Consider the following 22610-nt stretch of genomic DNA (forward strand, 5'->3'; position numbering starts at 1 on the left):
TGGTGCAGATTTTATTAACCTGTTTTATCATCATCATCTTATCCTGTGGCACTTAAAAGTGTATTTATATGCATAAGGAATATCATAAGTTTAACCTGTTTAAAAAAAAGCATACTGTTGCTTTGTTAGGCCTGTAAAGCATCATTATTTCACTCTTTTTGAGTCCCACCATGTGATGGCCCGTACAGGAGAGTTATAAAGCCCTGTCACTTAATCAGGTAATTTTGGAAGTGGATTTTGTAACCACCTGGTGGTTTCCTTTGCAACCTACAGGGATTTGCTCTTGTCAGAACCCGACGTGCTGTGGATTAGCTATTGCTACAGGACAACGTGTGCTCTCATTGAAATCCCCCCAGGGCCTGGGTTTTGACCCAAAGAAAATTTAATAAAATGGGCCCCTTGGGGATTGTAAATGTTGGAAGAATGAGAGAGAGGCTTGTATTAAAATCAGATCCTTATATGATCTTTTCCTGCTGTGTGTTTGATCTTTTGGTGAATTGTATTCTTTGTTAAGATCAAGTGGTATTTTTGATTAGAGAGTTTTCAATTTGAATGGGTGCTATTTATGAAGTGCTTCACTTTTCAAAGAAAAAAATTGGGTTTAGAACAAGAATGAACTTTCATTTAAGGATCTTGTCTAAATCTTCCTCGAAAGCTGTGTTTTTTCCCTGGGACAGGTGGGCCTTCTCTTCATTTCCTCCGAGCCCTCCACTGTACAGTATAATGGCCTGCAAGTAAGAGGGTTCGTGACTTCTTGTAACCCCAATTTCTCTGTGACAGTCTGTGGAGAACTGTGTGTGCATCATGAGGAACCTTTCCTATCACGTCCACAAAGAGGTCCCCGGAGCTGATAAGTACCAAGAACTAGATGCGGGTCAGACCACGGGCACAGGAGGCTCTCAGAAGAAGAAGAAAGATGATGCTGGTTGTTTTGGTGGAAAAAAAGCTAAAGGTATGTGTTGCAGAGAGCTCAGAACTGGAAATGGGGTAAGCGTTGCAGTGCAGTCCTGCTCTGGTTGCACCTTCATCGTGCCAGTGTGGAGGGATGCGGTTTGGGGAGCTCCATGTTTGCAGTATCATGGCATGTGTTTATCCCTGTGTTGCATCACTACTAAATATTTGGGATTGTTTTTTCCACGATTGATGTAGTTTTGTTTGGTTTTAAATAGGAGTGGTGCATGCTGACAGGTGACACTGCTGTTGGAAAAAGGTGGATGTGTTCTGCCTCCCCTGTGCTTTCCTGTGTTCTTACATCTGTCAGATCTGTGCTTACTCCACTTGCTTGGCTGTGTTGCTTGTGTGCCAGGCTCAGGAGGCCAGGCCAGCATGCATCCATCCATCCCTGGGCACGGCACGCCTGGCTGGACATCTTCCATGCCCCCAGTCTCTCATACTTGAAAACAGACTGAAAGCCTCCCCTCCCGCTCAGCCAAAATGTAAACCTCCTAATTCAGTCACTCTTTCAGTAATTTAAATTGCAAACATGATTTTGTAGCTTTTAATTGTCATTCACTTTTAGACCTGTTCTCTCCTCTGGGGCATGAGTGTTGCAAATGAGTTTCATTATAAGAGAGGATTAATAGTCTCAGTAAACCCCCTTCAATGTTTCCTTCACAAAGAGACACTCAAATTATATCCGTTTTCTTTGTTGTTTTAGAGAAACTGCTATTCTAGACTGAATTCTGTTTTCTTTGTTGTTTTAGAGAAATGAATATTCTGGATGAATTCAGAGATAAAGTAATTCAGTTTTCTATCTCGGCTTCATTCTCCTCATTCATGTGTACACACATCCTGCCTTATTGTTTATAGCCAGATACCAGAAAGAGTTTTGGCCCTAAAAAGAGCTGACATGGAATTGTTTGAGCTTGACAGGCTGTGTGCTGCACATGACTCTCTCTGTGATCTGACCTGTGCACTATTCAAATGCTGTGTTTCCATGGGTGTTAGGGAAGTCATCAGTGGGAACTTGTTTCTGCAGACTGGTCTGTCATCAACCAGATTTAAAGTGCTTCTTAGGGAAAAAAAAATAAATGGATGGGAATCTTTTAATGACTGGGGGAAAAACTAAAGAGATGATAGCACCTGGCTGGGCAGCCTGCTCTCCCAGTGAGTGAGTGCCCCTGCAGTGATGCCCTCTGGAAACCTCGGCTGTGCTGGGGCTCCAGCCTGTTCTGCCCCTTGCAGTCCCTGTTGTTTTGTGGCTCCAGAGCAGCTCAGTCAGGGGGAACATTTTTGGCCATGAAGCTCGGGGTGCCCTGGGGGAGCAGGGCAGTGTGCTGGTGGAGGGCTGTCCCCATCCCCTCCAGGGCAGTGCCAGGGGGCTCTCAGGTGATGTCCTGAGTCGAGTGTCTGCTGCCTCTGGGCCGACCTGGAGAGACACCTTCAGTGTCTGCACGCCCAGGGAGTGCTGGGTATCATCTGGAGCATCAAAGCATGTCTTTTGGGACAAATTGGCCTCACAATCATCTGATGCTGAGGATGAGCCTGTGGATTACAGTGAGCAGTGCAGGCACTCAGTGACAGCCTGGGTTTGTCTCTGTGTGTTCACCAGGAAATTTCAATTTCCAAAGAAAATTTTAATGGTTTTTTCCCCCTTTTTTGCAGTGCTCTTTTTAAAATGTGCTGTTCCCCAGAGGGAGATCAGCTGGTGATAATGCTGAGCTCACAGCTGCTAGGATGTAGGTCAGAAGGGTAGAGGGTAACAGACTGTTGTGTTTACAAAGTAAAAATTAAAATCCGTTTGTAAATGTGCTTTTAAAATCGTAAAGAGAGGCTCCCTTATCTCGCTGTTAAATGTTTGTGGGTACTGGTCTGAACCTGCATTAATTTTTTCAGTCTAGGACTTTACAATTGATCAGTTCTTTGTCTCCCTTCTTGTTCGCTTAATCCTGCAGTGTTTCCATGTTTATTTTATTTCATGGTCATTGATCACAGCATTTCAAACACCTTTGCAAAGGGCTAGTCATCCTTCTGTCCCCTCAATTCTGTGAGCACCTTTTCATTTAATGAAAAGAGAAAGAAAAAAAACTGTGCAGAAAAAGATTGGGGTTTTTCAGCAGGAACAAAAGGGAGAAAGTGGAATATCTGGTTTTGATTGGGGTTTTTTAATTGATGAAACTTCTACAGTATTCTTGTAATACTCAGGTTTTGAACCTATTCTGTGAAATTCTGCCTCTTTGTGACTGTTCCTTTGTATTTTCTTCATCCTGTAAATTTTTGTTTTCCTTTTGCTGCTTTTCTGGTAATTAGAGGAGTGGTTCAATCAAGGTGAGTCTGCAATACTTTCTTTCCTCATCGCCATAACATGCTTTGTTCAGCTTTCCCATGCAAGGCTAAGAGCTGACATGAAGGTCTCGTTCATCCACCTTCTCCTCTGCTCCCCCAGCACATCCTCCTGTTCATTGCAGCAGACAGAGGAATCCTCTGAGGGAGCTTTGGCAGCTTGGTCTGTCCACAGCACAAACAGAGATCCCAAGGTTTTCCTCCTTCCTGGTGTGAGTGCAGTGAGGGAGCTGATGTGCAGCTGGGCTGCTGACCCCGAGAGAGGGCCCAGCACAGCGAGCACCTCCCCAGCCCTGTCACACCAGGAATGGCTCTGCTGGCTGCTCTGGGCAGGGAGCCTGAGTGCCAGGAGTGCCAGCTCCTGGGGTGTGTGTGCTCAGGGCAGGGAGCCTGAGTGCCAGGAGTGCCAGCTCCTGGGGTGTGTGTGCTCAGGGCTCCTGGGCAGTTTGGCTGCTTGGGCACTGACTGGGCTGCTGCAGCTTTGTTGCTTTGGAGCAGAAGAGGTGGGTGCAGCTGCCCCCAGTGCCTCAGGGGAGACACCCTTTAGTTTCTCATCCCAGCACAATAAGTAAAATTACAGCTGGAATACACAGGTCTCGAGGCTAAATCTTCCCTGCCTTCTGTGCTGGGAAGTTGATGGGCTGTGAGTGCCCTGGAGACTGTCACTGAGGCTGATTTGGGGGGTGAAGGCAGGGGCATTGTCAGCTTGTGACACTTGCTTCAGATCATGGGTTCTGGAGGGTTGAGCCAAAGGAGAATGCTGGAGAGAAAAAACCCAAACAAAATAACTGCTGCACCCAACAAATGGTGCTTGGTAGTGTTCTGTGAGGCATGGATTGCAGACTGTGACTGAGGAGCTGGTGGAGGATGAGCTTGTTGGCAACACAGAGCTCAGCCCGTGCCTTCTGTGGCTCTGCAGTCGGGTCAGTGGGTGTATTAACAAGCACAGTATTGACGGGGGGGGGTAGAGGAGGTGTTAAGGAGAATCACTTTCCATTACAACTTTTATTTTAACCAGAAAGAAAGCATTTGGGAATTACACCTTCAGCAGAAGCAGTCTGGCTGCAAAGCTGGTTTGATTATCTGGTAAATCCAAACGACATTTGAGGAAGATCAGCAACAACATTTAGTGGTTAATAACACTGGGTCACACTTGAGAGTCTGTACTGAGTTTCTGACAGATTGAAAATGCCGAAGGTCGTGTTTTGGTTGTTTCTTACATAATGAAAAGTAGTGAGGGGGGAGAGGGAAAGAATTTTAATCCCACTGTTTCAGAGACTGTAAATTGCATCTTGCACAAGCAAGTCTCATGTCAGGCAATTTTCCCAAACCAGAGTGCTGTGCCAGTTCCTCCAGCCAGCTCTCATTAAACAGACCTGTCAGGCATGTTCAGAGCTCTGTCTGTCTCCTGGCAAAGTTTGGAGCTGTGCTTCTGATCCAACAGTGGCGGCTTTTCCCTGATGTGCCTTGGGCTGGAAAACTTGGAGAACCTGGGCATGCATCGAAGGGTAGCCACTGAAATTTAAAAACGCAGGATCTTAAACCTCTCTTCCCCTGCACAGACATGGCCATTGAGCATCCCTGTGGTGATGCACAGCAGCACACCCTGGATGGGAGGACCTGGGAAGGGACAACGTGTGCTCCATCCAAATGTCAGCCAAATACAAATACATACAGATGTGGGCTGTGTGTGTGTCCACATCCCTGCTGGGAACAAATGCAGGAGCACTGCCAGCAGGGTTGGGGGGCAGAGCAGCGTGTTCAGAGCTACAGAATCTGGTGGTGAAGCTGGTCATGTACTGTCAGTTGGCATGGGGATGGCTGAGAGGTTTGCCATCAGTAGACTCTTGAACTTGTTAAATTTGGTCACCTTTTTAGAAACTCCAGTATTTGTGGTCCCTGTGAAAATCAAATGGGAGAAATACCAGCTGGGCTGCAGATTGAAACCTTTGCCTTTCTGGGTGGATTTGTTTTGGAGTCTTCTTACAGCTCGGTCACCTCCTCTCTCTACGAAAGCGCTGGAAAATGTCTGGGGTATCTCTGAAGCTAACCTTGATGAAGCAAGCAATTTGTAGAGTTGGAATCCCCTTGGTCAGAGCTGTGTGTTCTGAACTGCTGCCATGGGCAGACAGCTGGCCTGGCCTGCAGGGTGGGAGTGTCTCAGAGGGCTGAGGGACAAACAGCCAAGGCTGGGGGAAGCTGGGCCGTGTTCGCAGGCTGGCCCAGACCTGAGGGGCAGGGACTGCAGAGACACAGGTGGAAGGGGCTGTCTGAATGAAAGATGGGGTAGGAAATGAGCAGCTGCTTTGGCACTGCCAGCTCAGAAGAGGTAGCAGCCAACACTGCACTCCTGGACAATCTCTTCCTTAACAAGCTGTGCATGGACACACAGTCCTTACCAAACACTGCCACTGGGAGGAAGGGAATTCTTCCTGTGCCATCTCAGTTCTGCAGGGCTGATACCAATGCCAGATCCAGCCTTTAAATTATAGAGAGAACTTCTACAAGGAGTAGTTGTGTTGGGTAAGGTCTGGCTCTCTGAGTACATGTTCTGAGGTTTAAACTGGTGCCAGAGACATAAAATTTGGGGTCATGTGAAAAAACCAGTTTGTCCTACTTGTAGATAAGATGGAGTCACATTTATTGGTCTGCCTTAAGTCTGTAATCTTTCCTAAATACTGACTTCCTTCCTTCAATGCTTTTTTTTGGTTTAGTTCTCTCTGCCCTGCTTTTTCCTGTCAGTGCTCTAAGGGTCAACAAGGGTTTGCAGCCAGTGACTGGGTTCAGCTGCTGTTTTGGAATGAGACATCCTTTGGTGATGTACAGCACCCTTTATCTCTGGTATTTGGTTCCCCAAACAACGTGTTCTCATTCTTTCATGGAGCAAAAACTTGATGGGAGGCTGCAGAGTGCCTCTGATTCCTGTCCCTTCCTTTAGAAAAGACAGCTTTCAAAGGAGTGGCGTGTGGTACCTGGCTGCAGGACCTTTTGGCAGCTTAGATGGGCTTTTACATGCTTTCATTAAGGAAATCACTTCAAATAAGCAGAACTTCTTAGATGCATGTTTTGGTTTGCACAGTAGTTGGAGTTGGCTGGCGTTGTGTTGGCATTTCAAACCAAAAGTGTGTGATTCCATCACTTCCCAAAGAAAGGGAGTAGATGGAATACTACCTTGAGGGTGTTTTCCTCCTGATGTTATTTCTAAATATTCATATTGATATCTAAAAGCTCTATTTCTCCTCTATCCTGTACTCTGTGTGTTTATCCTTTTGTCAAGAGTAACCCACTGAATTCACTGTGCATGTACCAACCACCCCCCTGCTATGACAAGGCAGGGACTGGGCCTTTCCCATCTTGTGACCTATTGCCAGTCAAGAATGAGACTGATCTCCTCATTACATTTTCAAGGATCATTTTCCTGTTTGCTTTTAAGCCTCCTGACTGGTGGAGCTTTCAGCCCTTTCTGCAGAACCCCCATTAACAGCCTGGTGCAGTCCCTGTGCAGAAGCCACTCCTGGCAGCTTCAAATGTGTTGTCTGAATTCATCCCATTGCACCTTCCTCTCTGCTCTTGAGGGAGAGGGACTCAAGAACTTAATTTTTCCCTCTCAGAATAATTTGGGAAAGCTAAATTGTACAGTGCTGTCTTCAGAAGCCTTGCAGATTCCTGCAGTGCCTTCCAAATCTCTGTCTCTGCTGCCAGGAAACCTCTGATGGCAAAGTGCCTGCTTATCCCACAGCATCCATGTGGGCTCACCCAAGGCACTGTGTCTCCTTGGGGGGACAAGAAGAGATGAAAACTTCCCTCCCCAACTGTTTACCTAACCTTGAATTCTCAGCCCAGCTAAAACTGAAGTCCTGGGTTTGTTCTGCTTTCTGTAAAGGATTGTATAAATTAAAGCTGATGTAATTGTTTAAAACTGTTTCTTAGCAAAAGTATGGAATATTTCCATTAGTTTTCAATAAATAGTAAAAATGACACTTTTATCGATTGAAGGGCAGTTCAAGGTTAAGTTGTTGGCTGCTGTCTGTACAATATATTAAATCTTCCTGCCTGGCAGTTGTGTTGAGAACAGAGGCTGCAAAGCAAGCCTGTTGGTTTTTTGCTCTGCTGCCGAGTTTTTGCTTCAGCTGGGCTTTGGGTCTGTGTGAAAATAACAGGTAAATACTGGGCTGATGAGGGAGAGGCATGGCTTTGCCAAGAAGGGAAATGGCACAAATTTCCAAGAGTTTAGGCACTGAAGTGCTGGTCCTAAGCATGTTTGCAGATCAGCCTGCAAGCAGCACAGGTTTTTGTCCCTGAGTTGCTCATACAGAGGCCCAGCTGGACTGCAGGGCAGGTACACACAGTTATGGGTAGCAGGCTGTGATTTGTATTCTGGGGCTGTATCTTCTGTCTTCTAGATGCACATGACAGTAACTTACCTGTCAGTATGCTGACAGTCTTTTCCATATCTTGTCTTCTGTTTTTTTGCACAGGAAAGAAGAATGGAGATTTGGACAGGAATTTTGATACACTTGATTTGCCTAAGCGGTCTGAAGCAGCAAAAGGTAATGCTAATGTTTGTGCTTTTGGAAGTCACAAGTAGCCTGGGAGCTGGAGGCTCTTAAAGGGATGTGAGACGTGAGCATATCGGGCTGATCTCTCTTTTATAGTCAGTTAATTGTACTAATGGATGTGTCAGTGCATGCTGTTATCTAGGATTCAATCCTGGATAGAACCAGCTTTTATATAAAGCTGCTGAATTGGTGGAATCTTGTAGAAGTCTGTCTGGTTTGGTGTTAGGTGACTGTAGCTCCAGAGAGGGGGGAGTACATGCTCTCTTTCTTTACAGCTCCATTTGTACCCCCCTTACAGACATGGCTGAAGGATTTATGCAATGGGTGAAGGTTCTTAGCACTGACATTTCCCTTCCCTGGCATCCCTGTCATTCCTCCATGTTCTGTCCATTGGAGGGGATGGCAGGGAGTGAGGGGATTTGCCTTTACTGATAGTCTTTCCCTTCGTGCATGCATGGTACTTTTTTTAATTGGAGATTAGGAGGCGATTTGGGGTCTCGTCTGAATTCTTACAGCATTGGATGGTGTTTGGAGACTTGCACAGGTTTGGATTTGAAGTGTGTGTGCAGTGTCACTGCAAAGATTCAGCCATTGCCATGGCAACTGCCTCAGTGCCACCCTGCCAGCTCCCAGGGCACCCTCACCTGCATGAATACCCTCAACTACCTCAGTGTTCCTCAGAAGACAAATTTTAAACTCTTCCTGCGTCACTTCCAGAATTTGGGAGAGTATAAAGAGACAGTGTGACTCAGTGGGGAGAGCCATGGGTGTGGAATACCTGCATTGTGCTCTTTTTGTGACCTTGATCAAATCAACTTATTTGTGCTTCAGTTCTGTTGCTGATATCTGAGGGCAGCAAGAGAGGCCAGTCTGAGATCCTTAGAGATGTGCTGATAGTCAGGGATGGTGGGATAATTACACATATTTAGTGCTGCACTTTCACTTAAATTCACAGTGAAGCTCTGGCTGATGATATGCAACCTAATCCTAATATATAGTGCAAGCTATTCCTAATATGTAGATGGATCTAATCTATTTACAGACACCCTTTACAGGGGATAATTTCTAGTCTCATGTCTAAACACTCATTTTCATTTGGAGCATTATTGCACAAGATACAGTAAATCTGTACAAGATTTAAGATCCTAATGTACCTCTTAGCAGCTGCATTGCCATCCTGTTGGGAGAGCTGCAGGAAACTTCTCCTAACCAACTTTCCCTGGAATGCCATCAGTTCAGGGCTGGGTGTTGATTACAGTGCAGAGCAAAGAGGTATCTTAAGGATGCAGGAAAAGAAAGGAATGCAAAATATAGCAAGGGCTTCAGTGTTTCCATTCCTTTCTAAATGTCATTGGAATGTAGGTGCCACTAAAGGGAAAAGATGGAAATCAAGAATTTCTGTGAAGAAATCTATCTTGCCTAACTTTCTTTAAAATGAGATAAAAATCTTCCACGAGGCTGTGGTAATGCAGAAGTGATGTGGCAGATCTGATGGGAGCCATATCTGTCTCTGAGCTTACACAGCTTGTTATCTTCTTCAGGTGGTAGAAATCTCACACTCTTGAAGAGGTTGTTTGATAATTTTGAGATACTCCCATTTAATCTAAGTCAAATAGACTGCATATCTCTCACTGGGTAAGGTCAGGAGATTGCTCCCCATGCATTTTGAAAGAAGCCCTTTGACAAAAAAAAAATGCATGAGAAATGATTCACTTGTGTGCCAAGAGTAAAAAACTCAAGTAAGTGGATGCATTTTTGTTCACTTTTTTCCTGGTAGTTTCCTGCCAGGCATCTCGTTTACATGAGAGTTCCTGGATATTCAAGGTTCTAACAAGGTTGCTTGAACTTTGCATTGTTCAGTAAAATAAGGAAAATAAAATGGAAGTTTTAAAACCCTTAAGAGCTCTGGTCTGATCTCTGCCATGGAGTATAATTGCCTCTGATGAGATCAGCTCTCAGCTGAGCAGAACCTCGTTACTAAGATGGAAAAATCATGCAAGTTTTAATGATCAGAAGCACTCAGATTGAGTGACACAATGAAGTGCTATTTCAAAAATCAACAATTATAGATTAATCTCTTTCATGTATTATTAAAGCCATGTTAAAGGGAGTTTTCAGCTGGAATCTTTGTGGGCAAATGAAACTGCAGTAATAAGATTTGTTCGTGCAATGCAGCAAATGAACATTGTGGTAGTGAACAAATATTGGGGTGTAGTGTTAAATTTCCTGTAATCTCATAGTCAACATCCATGGAGCTTATCTGGTGGATCTGCAGATGAGCTTTCAAGAACTTGACATCATGGTTTCCCTGCAAGACATTCTTAGGTGTGACCACTGAGCTTAGTTGAGTGTGCTCACATTGCTGGAAAAACCATGACCTAGCAGCAGCAAACTAGTTCAGACCTATTTTCTACCATCTCTGGAAACTTTTGGTCTCCAGATTACTTTAATTGTAAGAATTTCATCTTGTTCTGTAGCCAACCATCATAAACCCAGAAACTTTTGCAGATTGTGGGTGGGGTCTGGCTGGTGTCTGTGTGGAAGGCAGAGGTTTCTCAGTCCTTCAGGACACCTGTCCTGGTGGTACAACAGCTTAGGAATGTCTTCGTATTCTGAACAGTCCAAAGGGTCTTGTGAGTTATAACCTAGTTTAAATGCTAGTATTTTACTTTTTTCCCTGGAATTTGTTTGTTCTGGAGAGAAATGAATGAATGAAGGCAATTCTTTTTTTCAGAGTGATGGACTAGAGTCTCCTCCTGATTGCTCTTGGTTTTTTAATGGGAATTAGATTTTGCTGCAGCACATCATTTGAGCAGCCCTGAAACCATTTCTAAGCCTTTAATAATTTTATGTGCTAGACATTCTGGCAGGGGAAAGCTTCTAGTTCAGGGTTGTTATCTGTGGTAAACTGGATAATGTCAGATGGGAGAACTTGCAGTGCTTTCAGAAGCTGTCTCATCTGATATTAAAAAGTGAATGTATATGCTCTGGCAGTGTCCAGGGTACTGCTGTCCTGATGAGGAAAGAGTGTGGAAGAGGAGCTTCTTGTTTCCTCTTTGTTGAAAGGAGCATATTTTTTTCCTGATGGTCAGAGAGGGAGAGGATGCATTTCAGCGGGAAGCGATAAGAGCTTGCACAGAGGAGGGAACAGCTCTGACAAGAAATTATGAATGCTGTCCTCAGAACCTGCTAAATTTAGGACTTTCAGAAACTGCTGCTTCTGAGGGGAGGGGGGAAAGTCTTGCTGAAGTGCCTTCCCCGGTATGAAGTAGGTCAGTGGCAGTGATGCTGCCTCCTCTGCACCGGCACAGCGATGCCGAGCTCTCCCGGGCACACGGGAAATCCAGGGCACAGCACAACTCCCTGGCTTTGTCAGAGTCCCTGTCTGTGAGCAGGAGCAGCACAACTCCCTGGCTTTGTCAGAGTCCCTGTCTGTGAGCAGGAGCAGCCCCTGTCTGTGTGTGAGCAGGAGCAGTGACAGGAGGCTCGTGCTCTGGGGAGGCTCAGGATGGCTCAGGTCTGTGTGGTGGAAAGCAGTGTCTCAGGTGAGAGGCTGCTCCAGGGTTTGCTGAGAACAGTCAGGGTTGATGTGTGTCAGCCCTCGAAGATGCTGTAGAGGTGGGAGCATTTCATCCTCCTCATCTGGAGGTGTTGGATTGTCCACCACTGCTCCTCAGTGCTGGAGCATGGGAGGAGAAACTCCAGAAGAGCAGAACAGCTTTTTATATGGAACCAGCATTAGGTTATTCCTGATTAAATCCAGCCCTCTGTGCTGTTTGGCCCAAGCAGATCTCATGGCTCATTGTTTATGCACACACACATCTGATGGCAGAACAGCTGATGCTCTGAGGTGCTTTGGGTGTTGAAGTTCAGCTCTAATTTCAGTTTCTCTCATTAGGGAGCTGAAAGTTTTCAGCCATAAGGAGATGTGCAGTTCCATTTTAGCCTGGTGGATGAGCTAACTCATTTTCTCCTTCAAATCAGTTATTGAAGTGGTTATTAATTCATCTTTTCTGTTTTGATTACTTAAGCTTACTTCCATTTTAATGGGAATGTATTTAGGAGAGCGTTGTGCTGAAATACTGAACCATGCTAAAGCTGCCTGTAATGAACAAGTCTGTTTTGTTGCACCAGGGACCTCACAGAAAAGCTGAATTCATTTGAAAGCTCAGCTTTGTGTACACACTTACCCTGGTCAGCAGCCTGTGTAGGCAGGGAATGAGATTTTGGATGAACTTGTCAGCAGGTGAATTCCTTCTTCTCCATTATCTGAAATCCTCAGTCACTTCCCATGGAGCCTGATGCTGATGATAGATTTTCTATTCCAGAAGGTGAGTGTTTAAATTCCCTTATAAATCTTTGTATTACTGCTCCAGGAAATTAGACTTCCTGGCACTGTCAGGGTAATGACTTTAACTTAGTAGATTACAAAAGTGCCAGCAATTTGTCTTCAGCTAAAGGCAACATGTAGTGAAGGAGAGAGAAACTTCACTGAAGCTTTACTCTGGCTTTAGGTTTGTAATTAAGATTGGCTGCTGTTTGCATTTCACTGCCATTTAAATCTGCTTTCTTTAAATCTTTCCAAGTTGACTCAAGCACTCACCTGCCTTTTTGCAGCTCCCTTCAATCATTAATTTTGATTGTTGTGTTGTGAATAAGTGAGTAGAACCGATTGATTAATGGTACCATCCAGACCCCTCCTGTGCCTGCTGGTGGAAATGGAGGGACTGGGGAGATCTGGGACAGGGAGGAACATGTTCTTGTATTAACACCTTTTCAGTATTTTGGGCACGTTGTTGAGAATTTCTGTCAGAATTATTAAGTATTTCTTATTCCTGTTGCTTTACTAATCTGAGTGTTCATTTTGGTCCCATGTGTTTTTCATAATTTACAAAGCAGTGAAAGATTTCTCATCTGTCTTCCAGTGGAGTCAGAGAAAATTTATTGCCTGGAATAGGAAAATTCCCATATGGAGCCTGCCTTTGCCAAACTTTCTCTGGCCTGGTACCTGTAAATTCCCATTCTTTTTCCCAACATTTGCAAGAAATTCAGAGCAGGCACATGTGGATTTTTCTTTTCTTGTTACACACTCTTTCCATAGCTGACTGCTAATTGTTCTGGAATACTCTGCCTTTGTTATAACCTTCTCTCATTCTCATGTTGAATGAGAATGTTCAGAGCTGGCTGACACGTGCCCAAGTTGCTTCCTGGCCTGCTGAGCTGTGCTCTACAGGTGGAAGCTCCTTATTTGTGATCTTCATGGATCTGTTAAATTTTATTATGTAGAACATAAATTGTAAGTTTAGGGCTGCACTGGAGGGTTTGAAAGGTCATATGGGGAGATGCAGCTGGAATGTGAATTGGAAGTGCAGGAATACTGTTCTGTTCCTGCCCTAGCATACCTTCTTCCATTGGAAAGAATGGGTCTGAAATATCTTATTGTTGTTCTTAACATGACAACTCAAGCAATTGAATTGGTAACTGAGTTATTGATCAGTGGTGTTTTCATTTCAGGTACACTGGCCTAGGCCTGTAGGAGTTGTTGCTCACGTTGACACGCTGTGGCACCTTCTGTGTTCAGTGATGTGTGTTCTTCTTTCAGGAGTCACATGTGGGGAGGTTTAATGGTTACTCAGTCTGGATTTCAAATGGAGTGCAAAATTCTGCTACCAACAGTTAACTTGAAGAGACTATTTTAAAGCAGAAAATCATTCCAGTAGGGGTGTTGTTCTTTTTAGAGTTCTTTTGGAGATTACGGGAAACACAAGTTGTCTGTAAACTCAGGATGAGGTGAGCAGTGATGGGCGGTGGTGACTCATCTGCAGAGATGAGAAGGTTTTTATCTTTGACTTCTGTCTCAGTCCCAGTCCCAATATATACTCCAGGGTACCTAAAAGGAAACTTGCTGTAGGATTGTACCTGATTAGAACTGTTTTGCAGTTCTTGCTTGAGAGGTTTTTTGTAGGCCAGCAAGGGAGGAGGAGTGAGTAGAAGGGCCTGCCTCACTTTGCAGGGACAGCTGAATTTAAAACCTGTTGAATAAACCATGACACTGAGTTAGGAAGACAGGTTTGTTTCTGAATTGTTTCAGGCTTTTCCTTCTGAATGAGAAAAATCTGACTCACCTCTAAGGTATTTTGGTTATCCTGGAAATAGTGAATCAACATCCACAGCTGCTCCTCCTCTTTATCCTTCTCTTGCATTCCTGAATGTTTAGTCTTCCCCAGTGCATGGAGGGAAGAGCTGGCTCTTGGAGGCAAGATTCCTCCTCTCCACCTCTGGGTCCTCTCACCTGTGGCTCTCATGGGACTACAGAATAACTTCAGTAGTCACTTCCAGCTCCTCCTTGCCTGAGGCTGGCACCTAAGAATATAGATCTGCTAGAATAACTAGCAGAATTTAAAAGGACTTTAAAAGACAAGAATCCCAGGTGGTAAATTCCCTTTCCAACTTGATGTGAATTTGTGGCCAAGTTATAAATGCACAGAAAATGAGACTTATGCATCTTAAACTAGAACAGCCTGTATGTACTTGCATAATAAGGTAGCCCATGAAAAACTAAACAGCAGGAGCTCCACTGGAGAACGTGGTAATTACAGCAGCTAATAAGGAGATGGAGTGATCTGGAGCTTCAGCAAAAGGCAGAGCTGGAAGGAGGAAAGTCTCATTTTTCCATTCCAGCATCACTGCTGACTTGCTGAGTGGCCTTAGGCAAGTGGATTGCCTTCAGATGCTGGGGCTGTAGTGAACCTGTTCAGGAAGTGTCTGCTACTTCCACTGTCTTCACTAGAAAAATACCTTCACTAAATAATAACAAGAATAATTGCCTTCACTGAAGTAATTAGTGTTTTCACTGCAGCTGTGATAACCAATGCAGATGGAGGGCACATGATACATTTGTAAAAACAGCAAAATTCTGCCAGAATATTGTGTATCCCAACTGTTGCTAGCACCACAGTGATATAAAAATTAAATAAAAACATAATTTCTGTTAAAGGTGCATAGTAGTATCTTGCCCCAATAGGATATTGTGGGAGTGGACTGAGGAGTTCATGTTGCAGAGAGTATTTTGAAAATACACAATGCTGTGAATTTGTTTTGTATTCTCACTGTGCATACTGCACGTGCTGTGTGCTTATATGGAGAAGTTCAGCTATTGTATTGATGATTGATTTATTATAGATTGGTATGTACAGAAACCAGTGCATAAGTCCAGTGTTAGGTGTGCTCTTTGGCAATGCAAGATCTTAACTCTTCAAACACTGCTTGGATTTTCATGTCCTTTCCACTTGGTTAATATTTCTGATGGAAAAAATAGTGTTGGAAAGCTATAGTTGTCAGTCATATGTTTTTTCTTTTCACAGCTTTTCCTGTACTGTTTGCCCTGCTGAGAATGGTTAATACTCCTCCCTCCCCACACTTCAGGTTGTGTGTATGGTTTTGCATGTCTCATTTAGCATTTCTATTCTACAAGCAATTCTAATTGTTTCCCCAAAATAGAATGCCTGTTATTGCAGAGTGTAGCTCATTATACAGATGATGCTCAAGGACTTTATAAAATGAGAATGTGCCAAGAAAGCCTGCCAGGAATAAAAGCAGGAGTTGGTAGGGAGGTCCTTATCTCACATAAGTGTAAGTGCCTCAGTCTGGGACTCAGTCACTGCAGAGAAAGACTCCTCCAGCCTCCAGCCCTGTTGAGTTGTATTGGCATCTGCTCTGCCACTGACTTGCAGTTAAGAAACAATAACAAGGAGAGTCTTTTCCCCCTTTTAGCATAAGTGTGGAAAATGAGATGATACTTTGAAGGGAGGTACAAATCAAAGTTGTCCTGACAGCCTGGCCAGGATCACCGTGAAGCACAAGGAAGAGGAGCTGAGCTTCTGTCAGAACTCAGACAGTGAATTTCCTGTCAAAATCAATTACAGAAACTTTGCTGCACAAAGTTCCCATTGTCTCTTGTGTCCATCAAAAGCACTGCAGCAAAGTTGTGCTGACAAAGCTGCTTGACAAGTTAAGAGAACAGCAGAAAGTTTCAGAACAGCTGAGGTAGAAAAATGGTGTGATGTTGATTTAAATCCCTTGCCAGATTTCCAGAACTAGTGTGAGCATAAGTAAAGGAAGTGGTTGTAGCTGCAGGTGAGCGTTCTGAAGGCTGTGCCTTCAGGAGGAGCAGGAATGTGGATGGCTGGCTGGGAGCCCTGCATGACTCTGGTGCTCTCAGAACTCAACTCCAGACAGACATCTCTCCAGTCTTGCTGAAAGCATTTGTCTGTCCCATCTGGTATTTCTTCTGCCCACAAAAGCACAGGCTAATGCCCCTGATTAGCACTGGAGCAGGTTCCTCAGAGGGTCTTGAAGGGTTCTCTGTCACTGAAGGATTTCAGGACCTGACTGGACAAAAGCATAAATAACTTGGTGTGAACTGGGCATTGAGCCTGCTTGGAGCAGGAAGCTGGCCCAGGTGACCTCCCACGCTCTCTGTCGAGTTGTTCTCTGTGACTCTCACTAACTGATTACAAAGTCAGCCAGAAAAGGTATGTCTGCATAAAACCAGCACAGTTCTCCAAAACAACTTAATCTGTGACGCCTGGTTTAGGGACTCAGATGAGAAGAATGAGAGAGTCCATTTGCCCAAGGAGCTGGGAAAGGAGCATATATTCAAAATGCATCTTAATTGGGGTATATCAGGCTGCATCCCAAGATGTGGCTTATTTAAAAGACAGATATGTTTTTACTTAGAATATGTACCTTCTCTGGCACCTGCACAGTAAACCATGGAGTCCTCACAACACTCTTAACCAGCCTTTGAGGATCTGCTTATAACAGCTTATGGTGGGGGAGAGTAAGGGAACTGAAAATGAAATAGTTGTGTGATTCTGAACTAATTGCAAATTGAGGGACTGGAGATCAGGCAGGGAGGCCTCCCTTACAGTGCAGCCAGGACAGGGAAGTACATGCATTTTCTCTACTTTTGCTTGAACAGTATTTATTATAGTTAATGGAGAGCTTTAATCATGGAGTTAATCTCAAAATTAAAATAAACTGGAATGTCAAATAACCTGTGCATTCTGAATTGCAGAAGCCACTGATGCTCATTAGTCAGACTGAAGCTGCAGTCATGTTTTGCAGAAGAACAAATAAAGAGAATCAAAAAATTAAGACTTCAGTTTTCTCAGCATTAGTTTCTGGTGCCTGTACCTGCACAGCTGCTGCAGCCCCATTGTCTGACTCATTACTTTGTAAGCCACTCTGAGATATCGTGAATGTGAACGCTGCTGTGTAAAGCCATATTTATTTCTATAACCCCCAGTGCTCTGCATGGGCTTAAAAGCTCTCCCCTTCTCCCACATGACAGGGGAATGATGTGACTTAATGTGCCATATCCCTCGAACTGTGGATTGAAGAAAAACGACCTTGAACTGCGAGGCAGGCATTTACCTTGGAAAGCACTCCCTTAAATTTACCTGTCAGCTGGAGGCGGGGGGATCTCACCTCTGCACGGTTTAGAAGCAATGTCAGTCCAGCTCTGAGCCCACTGAGAGCTTGATTGCTGACCCAGGCCTTGTCAGTGATCACAGGGAATGTTGATCAGTGTGTGGTAGGAAGGAGAGTGTTTTCATTTCGGCCTCACAGACCATTAGTTCCAGCCCTGAATTTCCTGTGTCTTGATCGTAGGGAAAATTGGAAATCTGTAATAGCATGAAATGTTATTTGTGTGTGCAGGAATAGACCCTGATTGGGACAGATCTGGATGGAGGCTCTGTGAAGAGCAGTCCTTCCCTCTCATGTCCAGTTCAGTTGTGTTTAGCACACCTTGCTGTCTCCAAATCAGTGTATTCTGTGAATCTGATGTAATCCAGTGAGTTTGGTTTTGAGACCTCTGAAATCACAACCAGCAAATCTATAATCATGATTGAGTATATAATGGCATCTTGTCCACCTGAGAGTTTAAAAATGATGAGCAAGAAAAACATCTCCAAAGAGTCATTCAGAGTATGAGGGGACAAGAGTAAGGTCTCGAGAAAGGATCTGCCTTAATTGCAGTGTCCTCAGTGGCCTTTAAACACTTTGGAAACTGGAAGTCTGCATTCCTGGCAGATGCAGGATTCCCACTCCCCTTTTGGGGATACTTTGCCCGTTGAGTCATAAAACGTGGGAGCACACAAGGCAACCTGCAGATGTGTGAGAGGAGAGATCAGAGCTGTGCAGGATGACTGAGGTGTTCATGCAGTGCAGTGTGTTTGGGATCTCAAGCAGTGAGGAGCTGGGGGTGTTGGGAGCGTGAGGCCTAATCCCATTTATTCAATTACACGAGTGCTGCTTCCAGGAGAGTGCTTCAGGGTAGTGCTGGTGTCCAAAATATGAGACTTGGTAAAAGCATATGTGGCTTAGATTTGGGCAGTTCTGCAAGGTTTTGCTTGATAATTAAGTTCTAACAAGCACATCCCCTGCAAGTCTGCCAGACCTGCCTGCTGAAAGCAGTGCCGAGATCAGACCCTTCAGCATTAAACTGTAGTGGCAGTTTTCTGCAGGGCTGGATCCCAGTTTCCCTGAAACACTTCAAATGGGGTGCCAGTTGTCTCACTGAAATCTGGAGCCCTATTTCTGGGTCCAGCTCTGGACTCACATGGCCCGTGAGAAGCCACCAGGGTGTAGGAAGGGTTAGAAATGGGTACAGTCCATAACATGTGGAAATTTCTGTACTCTTGAGGAAGTATCTCACCTTATTTACATTTATACTGACCTTTTCAGAGTTTTCTATAGGCATGAACAACCTCCACAGTAAATGTCAGCCTCTGCTTAGAATCTTTTACACGGGTAGTTTTAAGCTCAATTTTTAATTGCATAATATTACCATAAGAAAGCTGCATTGACATTGAAAACTGTCCTAGACAAAGTGGCTATTGGGTTGGGATCTTTTCACTATTTTAACAGCAATGAAGTGGTTTCAAAGAAGCTGTCAGGGTTGCTTTGAGGTAGTGGCTGCTGTGGCTTTGTTGTAAAATTTCTCCTATGATTTCGTGGTGGTTTGGGAATGCATGCCATTGCTGTGGGATGGTGAAGATGGGGCCAGGCTGCAGTTGGATGCTGTGTAATGTTCCCCTTTGCCTCTTGAAAAATGCCTGTGTGCTCCCTCTATTCATTTCAGCTGTCTCATTCATTGCCACACGCTGGGGCCCCAATCTCTTCTCTTCTTCTTTTTAATTTGCATATAGATGTATTTGTGGCTGTATTATGTGTGTGTGTTGGGCCAGCTAAGGCTTCAGGGAGCTACTTCTCTCCAGATCATGTTGTCCTATCTCACATTCTAGTCCAAATTTAAGTTTTATAGCAAGACCTGTGTTTCCAAGAAACCTTTAATTCTGTAGGCAGAGCTGGTTTTGTGTTGTTTCTGACTGTGATTGTCTGATATTCAGGCAGTACACCAAACAGCAGGCAGGTTTTAATTTCATACAAGCTTGCCTGGTTTTCCAAAAAGCTGTAGAGAAGGGTTGGCAGAAAGGGCACCTTCGATGTGGTGTGTCCAGTGTGTCCCAGTAGAAAAGAAGGAGGAGCAGCAGCACCTTCTCTTGCCTTCCATCATCTCTGGTCCCTGCCTGGATATGGTGCTTTGAGGACAGGTGCAGAATCTCTGTTCTTGAAGGCATTAAGGTTTCTGGCTTACACTGAAATCCAGGAGAATTCAGTACCCAAATACTGTACCTTAAAAAACTGGGCTGTAAGGTCCATTTTTTGTTAGAGAAGTTGAAGAAAACCTTCTGTTCGTGCTGCTCCCACTCTGGCCTGACATTTATTTGACATTGAAAACATCAAATTCTTTTTCTTGGATGCTTGGGAGATACTTGCCTGACAGCAGTGCAGTGACTGTAATTGAGACAGATTAGAGGCACTGGGCTGCCTTTGGGTGCGTGAGGCAGCTTTCATGAAATGGAGAGAGGAATTGAAACACACTTTTGACTTTGGAAGCTCGAGCAGGAACTAATTAGCAATTTCAGGACACAAACAGGAGGGAGTGTTTGGGTTGGCATATAATAAATTATTTATTAACATGAGGGAGTCTTTCCATATGGCAGTTGCTTATAAAATGCTTATAAAGGCAAGATTGCAGGACTTTGTATGTAAAGAACCAAACAGGCTTTGGTCCCAGTGCTGGTGATTGGGAACCACTGACCTTTCATTTCTGCAGGCTAAGACTGGCCCTGCTGGCTTCTGCTCAGCTTGGCTTCTGATAAGCTTTCCTCAAAAAAAAGATGAGTTGTTTATACCCAAATATTTCCTTCCTGCTGGAATGTATTCTGAGATGTTTCATGTTTCTGTGAGGGTAGATCCACTGGAGAAGAGAGAGATTTATTCTTCCTCCTTATTTGAGGAATTCAAGCTGTGGAGCTCTGCAGCCCTTCACTGCCTTAAGCAGACAGGCCTCTAACGAGCAGCTGAATTGATGTGAATAACCAAATACCTGTGTAATGGCTTATGACCATTTATGAGACTTTATATAAAAATCATGATGAGAGGTGGAGGTATAATAAGACTCTGTGAAGCATGAGTAACCCAGAAAGAAGCTTTCAAATTGGCTTCTGAGCGGAGTTTGGTGTCTGAAAGATTTGGGTGTTTCCTTGAACTTGTTTTTCCCTTGGCACTGAAGATAAAACTGAGACAGGCTGGGAGAACCTGGAGCAGAGGGCCCTGGGCAGCAGGGGTGCTCTGATGGGCAGGGCAGGGCAGAGGGCCCTGGGCAGCAGGGGTGCTCTGGAGTGCAGGCAGTGGAAGCCCCCAGTCCCACCCTGCCAAGGCAGTCCTGTTGCTGTGCATTCCCAAGCCATGGAGGGTTTGGGGTTGCCCTGCTGGCTGGTTTTAGTGCCAGCTCCCCAATGCAGAGAGAGGCTGATGGCAGGAGGTGCTGGGGGTCTGGAGCAGTGTGGCTGCTGCACCCAGGCAGAACTGGTCTCTGGCTGCAGTCACCCTGACCCAGCCAAGGAGGGTCAGCACTTGGTGGGACCATACCCAGCCTCATCCAGTGCATTTCATCCACTCCCTTGGGGACAGGAAAGAAGGTACTGGGAGGTCTGCAGAGGTAAGAAACTTCTCTCTGCTTTTTCCACCTTTCTTGCATAACTCTGAGGGGGCGTGGATATTTATCTAAACAGGTATTAACATGCAGGGGGTTTATTTTGCCACGCAGCTGTAGAGTTTCTTCCTTTGCTGTGCTTCCCAATTTGCTGGCATTTTATGACAGAAATCTTATAAAGCTGTTCAATATCTAAACAGTTCTGAATAATGTCAGAACCTTTGAATAAAATAAATATATTTAAGTGGCATCTGGAGCCAAGAACTAATGCATGATTCCTTTTGCAGTAAGCTTTCCTCTGCAGACAGGTTTCTACTACTGAGCTGGGAGGAAACTAAAAGCTCGTTAGCTTTCTGGAGTCAGAGCAACTGATTGGCATCTGGAACTGCAAAGCTGAGTTTTACAGGGGCTTGAGGCCAAAAAAGGGCAATTTGGAACACATGATCCATGGTTAAACACACACAGAAGACCAGAAGAAAGAAAATGGTAGGTTCAGGCAGCCACAAGTTAAAGGAAGAAGTCCCTTAACAATGCTGTTGATTTTCAGTGATGACTGTAGTTCTGAGGCAGTTTTGTGTTACGAGGCTCTTGGACTTATTGGTAAGATACTGACAGCAACACATTGTATTTTATTACTGGATGTAGCTGTGGTGTAATTTTTTTTTAATGTGCTTCAGGGGATCACTCGGCATCTCTCTCTTTAATAAACACATTTTGTACACTAAGCTCAAACCTGCTGATGGTTGGGCTGGACAATTAGGCATCTGCCCTAGTCATGGGGTCTCTCCAGCTGCATCCCATGGCAGCTAGGATCAGAAAGCAGGGTGTGCTTTAGGGGCTGGAGGTTGAGCTTGTAAGGAAAACATTTTTTGCCTCATTTTGGTTTTCTCAGTTTAAGGAAAAGTCCCTGAAAACACATGTGTTCTGGCACGGGTACAGGAATGCACAGTTGTAAAAGCATGTTTGTTTATATAGTATGAAAAGTAATAATTTTCCTCGAGTTCCCAATCCTCATTAGCTTTGCCAGCCATCTTTCTATTTCTCTTTTCCCTTTGGGAAAGCTTGGCTAAATGGAAAAGATTTGAAATATGCTCCAAAAAGCAGTGGATTCAAGCCTTACCAAGGCAGAGAGTAAACATGTTCTAGCTTAGAGATTCCTGCACTTAAAACCTTTCCCTGTTGAGAAGAAAGGTCCGTTTCCCACCTGCTTGTACCAGGTGAGGCTCTCTGTAGTGTTGTTTCCAGAGTGGCAGTGGGGAAGTGATCTCTGGCAGTGCTGTGGGTTTGCATTGTTGTGGCATTCCCACAGTTCCTGGCTTGGGCTTGCACTCTGAGGACAGCACCTTACACGGTCCTGAGCCTGTGCCTTTGCTCCTGGTGTCGCTGGCCCAGGTGCCAGGGGCCAGGTGCCAGGGCCAGCCAAGCTGGGCAGGCTGGGCAGTGTTCTCACTGGGCAGGCCTTGCAATTGCTCTCTGGGGCTGAAAAGGAGGAGTGACAAAACAGAAGCTGTTTGGTGACACAAACAAGGAGACACCCCTCCGGGCGTGTGAGCGGTCACCAGGCGCTGCCATCTGGGTCCTTTCAGGGAGGAGAAAGGAAACCAGTCAGTCATGTAATTGTGGGCCCTCCGAGGCAGGAGCAGACACAGAAGCCCCCGTGGTCAGCAGGAGCAGCAGCAGTGCTGGGATCTGAGAGAATA

The 22610-nt window shown here is 44.8% G+C and overlaps 1 protein-coding gene across 16 annotated transcripts in view; it reads left to right on the plus strand.

Moving 5' to 3' along the window:
* The window catches only part of ARVCF (ARVCF delta catenin family member), a 236648-nt gene that overhangs the window by 189112 nt on the left and 24926 nt on the right, over positions 1-22610 (plus strand). For 13 of the 16 annotated variants that reach the window (XM_064675283.1, XM_064675281.1, XM_064675280.1 and 10 more), the window contains 3 exons: positions 781-952; positions 3250-3267; positions 7761-7832. In XM_064675283.1, coding sequence (XP_064531353.1) covers positions 781-952; positions 3250-3267; positions 7761-7832 — 262 coding nt within the window. The remainder of the gene's footprint in view (positions 1-780; positions 953-3249; positions 3268-7760; positions 7833-22610) is intronic. The other 3 variants (XM_064675287.1, XM_064675288.1, XM_064675291.1) reach the window with 1 other exon arrangement.

The sequence above is a fragment of the Pseudopipra pipra genome, chromosome 18 (genome assembly GCF_036250125.1).
Source record: "Pseudopipra pipra isolate bDixPip1 chromosome 18, bDixPip1.hap1, whole genome shotgun sequence".
Classification (NCBI taxonomy): Eukaryota; Metazoa; Chordata; class Aves; order Passeriformes; family Pipridae; genus Pseudopipra; species Pseudopipra pipra.